This window comes from Polypterus senegalus, chromosome 9 (genome assembly GCF_016835505.1).
Source record: "Polypterus senegalus isolate Bchr_013 chromosome 9, ASM1683550v1, whole genome shotgun sequence".
Taxonomy (NCBI): domain Eukaryota; kingdom Metazoa; phylum Chordata; class Cladistia; order Polypteriformes; family Polypteridae; genus Polypterus; species Polypterus senegalus.
In genome coordinates, this window is record NC_053162.1 from 121,545,891 (window position 1) to 121,556,135 (window position 10,245).

At 36.6% G+C, this 10,245-nt stretch overlaps 1 protein-coding gene across 2 annotated transcripts in view; it reads left to right on the top strand.

The window, feature by feature from the left end:
* Window positions 1-9,398, top strand: part of LOC120535687 (vesicle-associated membrane protein 2-like) — a 60,422-nt gene extending 51,024 nt beyond the window's left edge. Inside the window, exons 5-6 of one of the 2 annotated variants that reach the window (XM_039763669.1) lie at window positions 5,825-5,869; window positions 7,939-9,398. In XM_039763669.1, the coding sequence (XP_039619603.1) occupies window positions 5,825-5,841 (17 nt within the window). In that variant the 3' untranslated portion in view covers window positions 5,842-5,869; window positions 7,939-9,398. The remainder of the gene's footprint in view (window positions 1-5,824; window positions 5,870-7,938) is intronic. The other variant, XM_039763667.1, reaches the window with a different exon arrangement.
* The last annotated feature ends 847 nt before the right edge of the window (window positions 9,399-10,245 follow it).

A 10,245-nucleotide genomic window follows, 5' to 3' on the forward strand; every position in this document is an offset into this window, starting at 1 on the left:
CTACAGTAATCTAGAACACCTGATTCTCATTTTATGGATTTAAAGTGTTGATAACTGTAGGGGTATACTTAATTTTTCCTTGTAGCAATTCTGCATTTTTGGAAATTTAGATTAAGAGAAAGAATACACCATGCCCTTCCCCTTCTTCTCATGGCTGCTCCCATTAGAGTTCACCACAGTGGATCATCTTTTTCCATATCTTCCTGCCCTCTGCATCTTGCTTAGTCACACCCACCATCTGCATGTCTCAACACATCCATAAATCTTCTCTTAGGCTCTTTTCCTCTTGCCATGCAACTATATCCTTAGCATCCTTTTCCCAATATACCCAGCATTTTTACTCTGTACATGTCCAAACCCATGCAATCTCACATCTCTGGCTTTGTCTCTAAACCGTCCAACCTGAGCTGACCCTCTAATCCTGTCCATCCTCATCATACCCAATGCATATCTTAACATCTCTAACTCTGCCACCTCCAGCTCTGTCTTCTGTCTTTTTGATACTTTCGTTACAGATCACAATGTCATCTGCAAACATCATAGTCCACAGGAACTCCTGTCTAATCTTGTCTTTCACCCTGTCCATCACCATAGCAAATAAGAAAGGTCCCAGAGCCGGTACCCTGGTGTAAACCCACCTCCACCTTGAACTCATCCGTCACTCCTACTGAAGACCTCACCACTGTCTCCCTTTCCTCGTACATATCCTATACCACACTTGCAAACTCTGCCAATCCCCACATGCTCATACAAATCCACAACTCCTCTCTAGGCACCCTGTCATATGCTTTCTCTACATCTACAAAGACACAATGTAACTTCTTTTAGCCTTCTCTATACTTCTCCATCAACATGCTCAAAGCAATCATCACATCTGTGGTGCTCTTTCCTGGCATGAAACTATACTGCTATTCACTAATCATCACCTTCCTTCTTAACCTAGCTTCCACTACTCTTTCTTATAACTTCATGCTGAGGCTTATCAATTTTAATCATTTGTAGTTACTAGAGTTCACACATTCCCCCTTATCCTTAAAAATCGGTCAGTACACTTCTTTTCGACTCCTTAGGCATACTTTCACTTTCTGTGTTTGAATTAAAACTCCACCCTCTTCTCTCCTAAACAACTCCATGCTTCCACAGGTATATTGTCTGTACCAACAGCCTACCCACTCTTCATCCTCATCATAGTGGTCCTTACTTCCTCCTTGCTAAACTGTTGCAATTCCTGGTTCACTATCCCCACATCATCCCACCTTCAGTCTCTCATTTTCTTTGTTCATTAATTTCTCAAAGTACTCCTTCCATCTGCTCAACACACTCTCCTTGTTGTCAGTATGTTTCCGTCATTATTCTCTATTACCCTAACCTGCTGCTCATGTTTTCCAGCTCGGCCCCTCTGTTTAGCCAAAAACAAAAGAAATGTAACCAGTTCTACCACTCAAATGATGTAGATAACCTTGGATAAAGTCATGAGCCAAATTATAAGTAATAATAAAAGGATGTTAGAGAGCTATAATAACTAAGAAATAGCAATGAAAATTGCATCTAGTATCATACTCTAAAGAAATGTTGAGGGAAGAATCATAGTCAAGAAACTGCAAATTGTTGATATATGCAAGCAATAATAATATATCTTGGTATATAATGATATGTGAAGCATACAAGACACAACTTTAGAAACTCGGGACAGGATTTTCTTTTCACCTTTCTTTCCCTCAAACATTTTAATCAGTTAAGGACAAAGAGTAAGTTTTTGTTCATCTACAAACTTCAGTCATATCTCAATATGCCAGAAAAAACAATTAGACTTATATTTGATATGAATATAAAATACTTTCCTTAAAACAATGCAATTGTAAAAATATTGCAGAACCAAGGAGAACAGGACATTCCTCTTAATTGTTTCAACGATGCTAAAGAATTAAGGTTTTGAATGGAATAGCTTGATGCTGATATTAAAATTACATTTAAGGATATATTAGGTGGTAATGCATTTCACAGATATTTAAGAGCCATAATACAAAGACAATAGTGCTAGCACACAATACTGAAAGAGGACACATAAATGTATTAATCAGTGTTACTTCAACATCATTAACAGACTGCACACATTAGAATTGGAATGATACAGGTGAAAAGATCTGCATTTAGTTACTATAACTAGAAAGTATCAGAAAATGAAATAGTGCTGACAAAAAGTACAATTTTTAAAGAGTGTTAAGCACTGTACATACAGTGCATCTGGAAAGTATTCACAGTGCATCACTTTTTCCACAGTTTGTTATGTTACAGCCTTATTCCATATTGGATTCAATTCATTTTTTTCTCAGAATTCTACACACAACACCCCATAATGACAGTGTGAAAAAAGTTTACTTGAGGTTTTTTCTAATTTATTAAAAATAAAAAAACTGAGAAATCACATGTACATAAGTATTCACAGCCTTTGCTCAATACTTTGACGATGCACCTTTGGCAGCAATTACAGCCTCAAGTCTTTTTGAATATGATGCCACAAGCTTGGCACACCTACAGTATCCTTGGCCAGTTTCGCCCATTCCTCTTTGCAGCACCTCTCAAGCTCCATCAAGTTCGATGGGAAGCGTCGGTGCACAGCCATTTTAAGATCTCTCCAGACATGTTCAATCAAATTCAAGTCTGGGCTCTGGCTGGGCCACTCAAGGACCTTCACAGAGTTGTTCTGAAGCCACTTCTTTGATATCTTGGCTGTGTACTTAGGGTCGTTGTCCGGCTGAAGGATAAACCGTCACCCCAGTCTGAGGTCAAGAGCGCTCTGGAGCAGGTTTTCATCCAGGAAGTCTCTGTACATTGCTGCAGTCATCTTTCCCTTTATCCTGACTAGTCTCCCAGTTCCTGCCGCTGAAAGACATCCCCACAGCATGATGCTGCCACCACCAGGCTTCACTGTAGGGATGGTATTGGCCTGGTGATGAACGGTGCCTGGTTTCCTCCAAACGTGACGCCTGGCATTCACACCAAACAGTTCAATCTTTGTCTCATCAGACCAGAGAATTTTGTTTCTCATGGTCTGAGAGTACTTCAGGTGCCTTTTGACAAACTCCAGGCAGGCTGCCATGTGCCTTTTACTAAGGAGTGGCTTCCGTCTAGCCACTCTACCATACAGGCCTGATTGGTGGATTGCTGCAGAGATGGTTGTCCTTCTGGAAGGTTCTCCTCTCTCCACAGAGGACCTCTGGAGCTCTGACAGAGTGACCATCAGGTTCTTGGTCACCTCCATGACTAAGGCCCTTCTCCCCCGATTGCTCAGTTTAGATGGCCGGCCAGCTCTAGGAAGAGTCCTGGTGGTTTTGAACTTCTTCCACTTACGGATGATGGAGGCCACTGTGCTCATTGGGATCTTCAAAGCAGCAGAAATGTTTCTGTAACCTTCCCCAGATTTATGGCTCGAGACAATCCTGTCTCGGAAGTCTACAGACAATTCCTTTGACTTCATGCTTGGTTTGTGCTCTGACATGAACTGTCAACTGTGGGACCTTATATAGACAGGTGTGTGCCTTTCCAAATCATGCCCAATCAACTGAATTTACCACAGGTGGACTCCAATTAAGCTGCAGAAACATCTCAAGGATGATCAGGGAAACAGGATGCACCTGAGCTCAATTTGGAGCTTCATGGCAAAGGCTGTGAATACTTATGTACATGTGCTTTCTCAATTTTTTTATTTTTAATACATTTGCAAAAACCTCAAGTAAACTTTTTTCACGTTGTCATTATGGGGTGTTGTGTGTAAAATTCTGAGGAAAAAAATGAATTGAATCCATTTTGGAATAAGGCTGTAACATAACAAAATGTGGAAAAAGTGATGCGCTGTGAATACTTTCCGGATGCACTGTATGTCCCCCTAATAAAAAACAGCACCCATGCTGTTTTAGAATTCTAATGTACAAAGCTTGAAATTTGGTTATCATTTTAGAATAGAGGCTACCTACAGTAGGTGAATCTAGTAGTCCGTTACTGCTTTGTGAAAAGACTTTAACAAAGGCATGGTTTGGTCATAGTAATATTTAGAAAGACCACGCTTTAGAATAGGGAGTACCTATGATATGTCTAATAGTTTATTATATCTACCAAGACCTTAACAAAGGTTCTGTTTTGCTTTATACATGAATAAAAGAATGATAGATGCATCATTATCAAGCTCTTAAAGCCCCTATTCTAAAATGTTGCTGAGATTTCTTATTTTTGTGGACTGTAAACTTCATTGCATTATTAAAGAATGAACAACTATACTTTTTGATTCATGATAAGTAAAGAAAAAATAAATCTCTTGTCTCTGTATAAGCCTCATTTAAACAATCATTGGAGCTAGTAAATACTGCAAAGGGGCTGATTTTTTTGTGATCAGTTATTTACTGAGAGTAAGATATAATACATACCAATGTAAAAAAAGGAAAATAATACAGTATTTAAAATTACAGATAATTTGAAGAAAAAGAAATTGCAAACTATCTTTGAAAAATCCTAAACATAAGAATGTTAGATATTAGAGTGGTCATACACTCCAACCCCCCCAATCCTCTCCAAGACTCAATCACCCCAACCCCAAAACGCCCACTCATCTGGGACAGCAAAACTGTCTTAGTGCTAGCTTTACACTTTCTCCTGCTTTTTTCTCATGCCCCATTAATTCTTGAGGCTGAAACTTCTAAAAGAATCAGATTATAAAATGAAAACGTCCATTTACTAAAGGATACACGTTTTGGTCTGTCCAAAGACACACTAGTGGAAGTTTTAAAGCAATAGAAATAACCCTTTTGTGCAGCTGAGATATTGATGAAAGGTAAATAGTAAATTCTTGTAAAATTGATAATTGTGGCGATACATGTAATAAAAGATCCAGGAGTTAAGGGCCCAAGATTCCACAATTCCTCCACCCTGGGCCACTCCCAATAGTCATGCACAAAGGTGCCAGGCACTATAGATGGGCAGAAATTACAGTGTGAAGAATCAGCTTTATCCATAAAGAATGCTTACGTTGTGTGATATATATATATATATATATATATACAATGAACAAATCTAAATTGCACATACTGATAATCTGGATTTCTAGATGAGACCTTTATGCTGTCAAAAATGGTATCCTAACAAATCTCTGTAGCAGACAACAAATCCCATTGCCAGACATTTTGAACAGCTAATTGGTTAACTGCTGCACTACATTGCACAGCATAAAATTCCGCGACAAGTCTGTAATCAGAACCAAGTTCAAAGGCAAATTTAATCAATGGGTGTATTGTTGAGGGAGCATATATAACGATGCCCTGCGCTTTGATAGCCAATCTTACCGGGAGATTGATGAAGAAGGAATTGTTTGGGATTGAGAATTACTTGCATAATAGCTGAAAGGCCACTGGAATCAACGATACAGTATCATCTAATATACAAATAGCTGAATTATACCACACAGAGAAAGTGGTTGGATGAACCCTGATATTAAGGGCACAATTGTCAAAAATAGGTGAATATGGATAAAATTTCATAATGGGGTTAAACATACACTCCACCTGAACCCAAACCTACAGCACATGTTTAAGTATGGGTGAGAGTTGTAGAAGTAACGTCTTAGATTAAACACCATAAAAAGGGAGAGAGGGTAAGTGAACATGAGGTACTGGATTCCGTTCTAGGATTAACCAAGATGGGTCGCAAAGAGACTGATATTCCATTTGTAGTTTTAGAGAAAATGTAATGTTTACTTCACTTTCTTTAATTGTTCTTCTAAGTATTTCCTAAACAACTGTTGTTCTAAATTATATGTTGTGCTCCATTCTTTCAGTTTACTTCTGCACCTGAAACTCCTGCCATCACCATCTCAGCTTAGGTGAGAAGAGAGAAGAGAGATGGTGATAAATGTGAAAAGCTTAAATAAGCATTGTGAACATTAACATTTTATGTGTTTGTCATCTAGCACAAGAAAGCTATTTTGCTGATGTTCAATTATATGCCATTCATGTTTTATTTGCATCTCAAGTTATGAAGATATATAAGTTGGGGTGGTTTGGTTTAAAGACAAGATATATTGAAATTATACTTGAATTACTTTGAATCTGTTGTTCCCAGTCCTGGTCCTGGGAAATCATTGTTGCTGCTTAGTTCCAACAAATATCTTAATCAGAGACTAAACTAAATTAAATGTTCCTATCCTTAAATGCCATTAAGTTTAATGTTGGTTAATTATAGAATTTAAATATAGTATGTATATTTTATACACAGAAACATAATTATCTGTGTTTATTTATTATGAGTTTTGTCTTGCTTGTAGCAAAATGTGTTTGTTTAAAACAGTTGTTTAATTAAGAATCCATCTGGAAGCAAGACACAATTGGTTTGAGTTGAAATCATGGATCAGGATTTTAAAAAACCAATAGACAAAATGCCTAGGCGGAATGAACAACATGAAGGAATCAATACCAAAAGATCAATAACTTTGAGAAACCAAAGCCAAACATTAAGCTAAACTGAAACTCAGTCATAAATTGCTCTAACAGCGAATCCAAAATCCTGGATGACAGAATCATCAAAGCACCAAGTTAAATACAGTTGTGGTGATGTGTTGCAATTTCTGTAATTCACAAGATGGCAATGGAATATTGTTGCCAAAAACAAAAGGCAGGATGGTAGCAACCTCAATTAACCAAATGGTGGCATGAAAATAATAAAATGCAATGAAAAATTAATAACGTTCAAAATGGAAGAGGGGACATAAAATTCTGCTTGCTTCAAAACATTTTATTCACATCAGCAATAAGCTGTTTCTGTTTAGGAAAATTTCCATGTACCCCTCAGGGTGTCTGTGCTGTATAAATGTTTCAGCCTTAAAAGAACTTAACAGAAAGTTTATTACTATATTGAAAATAAAAATGGACACTGAGGAGAAGATACTAGTGTACTTGAAGGTTTAAAAAACATATATTAAATGCACTTCTTCCAGGTTGTAATGAACATATTTGCACACTGCTGAAGTAAGGAAGCTACTTTCAATGCAATGTCACTGAGGTTTGGGTGCAATGTTGGTCACTTCCGACACTGATTTTATTCTTCTAATGTCTGTCATCTTCTTTTCATTGGTAAGTAGTGCACTGGTTGGACTGCCAATTCACAGTACTCTTAATTTCTGTTAGCAAAGAATGCAGTCTGTGACAAAAAAATAATCTTGTTTAATAAGCTCCAATTACTCTAATATGAATTCTGAACTCCTGGATAATCCTAAGGTCATTATAGAGCCTATATAAGGGATTGTTTACCCAAACTTAAAAATGTCATAATCACTAATATATATGGATGAGAGGAAAATGCAATTTGCAGTCTGTTCAAATTATTCATAAATATTTTGTTAATAGATCAAAGCCTATTCTAGTTAAATTAAATGATATTGGGCACAATATCACAGTGCTTTCTTATGTAGGATTGTGCCTTATCCTTATTTATAAATCTTGACGGTAAACCTACAGTATAGCTTTCAAAGATTATAAATACTACTTTGCAAACTGTTGACCTCATCTTTGGTGGGTTAATAATTTAGGATCTTAATGAGCTCAATCCTAAAAATAACATATAAACAAGACAATGTGTGATAATGAGACATTAGCCTACTCAAACTCATATGAGATACCCTCACAAGGAGCTTGTCAACTAAATATGGACAAATATACTGGACTTAACTCTGTATTTATTTGGATTTTAACTGCTGCATTGTTGTGAAATCTCTTAAAATTACCTCAGAAAGAAAAAAATTGTATTTCTGGCAAAAGCAAGTAAACTTCAGCAAGGTTGTAAATGAAGTTTTAGATTGAACTAAAATATTAGAACATGGATTACAGCCATCCATCAATGATGGCAGCAGTCTGAGCAAAGCATTGAGATGTGCCTTTTCCTTGTTATCTGTTCCAGCTCCTCTAGGGGCATACTGAGGCATTCCAAGTACAGCTGAGAGAAATCTTCTCTCCAGCATATCCTGGGTCAGCCCTGAGGTCTCCTCCTGGTTGGACAAGCCTGAAACACTCCCACAACCCTCAGCTTTAGGAGGAGTAGATGAGTTTCTCCTGAATGTTTGCATGCCATAGGACTACATTTGTTTTAATAATTGTATGTTTATGAATTGAACAATTCCTAACTAATACATTATTGGCATTTCAGCTACCTTTTTTATGATTTGCTGTTCACAAACCAATAAAGTGTGAACATAAATATTTTTTGACTTTTTTGTCTAATCAGTCTGTGTTTGGACTACCTCGAGATATTAGAAATCTGCAGTTTCACACAACTGTAATGTCAATCATGTATCTGCATATAGCAGAAAGAAAGAAAGAAATATTACATAGACCTAAACATATTACTCAACAAAAATAATTTAGAAACTTCAGTATATGACAATCTCATACTTAATATTTAATCTGTAATAAAGGTTAGAGAAGATAAAAATGGTAATGAAACATCAAGCTAGTTGCTGACGTTGAATCTGAAAGAGTGCCCTTAGTGTGTGATCTTTTATCATTATGCTTTTTTTCCTTTTCCAGCAGTATATTTACTTAATGTTGTCTGTAGCATCATGGTATCTTTACTATTAAAAACATATGGATTAAAATATTACTCACATCAATGCTGTTTATTTTTCATATTGATTTTTTCTTAAATATTTTAATGAATGTGTATTAATGAAAAATAATTTTACCTCAAGAATAGCTGTATTTTCATCAAGCAGACTTTTTGTCTCTTTTCATTTAGAATTATCATAGTGCCTTTTGAGTGGTTCAGTAGGTTTATCATTAATAATCTTAGCAGCATTTTCATTGCTTAAGTGCATTATTACCTTTGATTGATAAAATACTTGAATGCTGTGTTCTTTCCAAAGTTTAATTGAGAAAGTCTACCATTTGTTAAATTCATTTAATCTTTAATACATATCATTTACCATATTAATTTTTATTAAAATACTTTAACATGCTTTAAAAAGGTAAAATCTCTGACAATGTTCAATAGATCAAATTAACATAAAAAAGATAGTCATTGTATTGAGATTACATTAAAACAAAGTGATTACTTGAATTATTGACTAACATGATAAAAGACCACTCAGAAGACAGAGCACTCTGACATCAAGATTGGTTATTAAATACTGTATAATAATACGCTATAAACATTTATATGTTACATACTGGTGTAAGCAAATAAGCATCAAAAGAGTGTCATGTGATGTATAACAATCAAACTAAAGCATCACTTTATGCCGTATATAGCTTTTGGAAATATGCAAATAAACAATGTGTCTTCAAGATAAGTGCTCTCTGGATATACATCAATAAAATGATAAATATCAATAAAATGATAAAATTGATCATTGTGTATTATACTGTTTTTTCCCCCTGCATTTATTATGGAGTTGGCATACTTTCCCTATGTGTAGGTCAGTTTGTCCTGTAATATTATAACAAAATAAGTTTTAATAAATTTGATAGAAGCCTAATTTATTAAGATAACTCCTTTTACTGAAATCAACATACAGAATACATAAAACCTTTAAAAAGATATTGTCATCAACTGGAAACTCTGTTGTAATGATCTCCGCACCTTTAAGTCATCAATCATTCTTTAATGACCACATCTCCATACAGTAGTTTCAGATGTTTCATGTTTTACATTGAAAGTGACACAATTCAATCTGAGTTGCAAAAGTGCAGTTATATATAGTAAAGGAAGCACAGACACAAGCATAAGGGTTTGGGGTTTGAGCCCTGTATACTGTAACAAAAAATAGGTCTCCTTTCAGACAAAAGCATGAAATCATAAGACAAAATGGAGGTGTTTGGACGGACAATATAAAGGGATGGACCGGAAGTGCAGTTCTTTGTTTAGCCCGGGTCGACTTATAGCGGCGGCGTTTCGTCTTTTCTATGGAAAAAGAGAGAGAGGTTAGTACGCTGCCTTCGTCCCCTGGCCGGGCTTGTTGCGGTGAGCATCAGGTCCTTCAGCTGCTCCTGATGCACTCGTGTGTGACATGACCCCCCCACCCCATCGGGTCAGGCGGACTGAAACGAGAGGTCGTGGACCCGGGAGAGAGCATCTGCATTGGCCTGGAGGCCACCCCGGAAATAAGTGACAATAAACTTGTAGGGCTGCAAGTCCAAAAACCACCTAGTGACCCGGGGATTCGAGTCCCGATGCAGAGCCATCCACTGGAGAACGGCATGGTCCGTCACC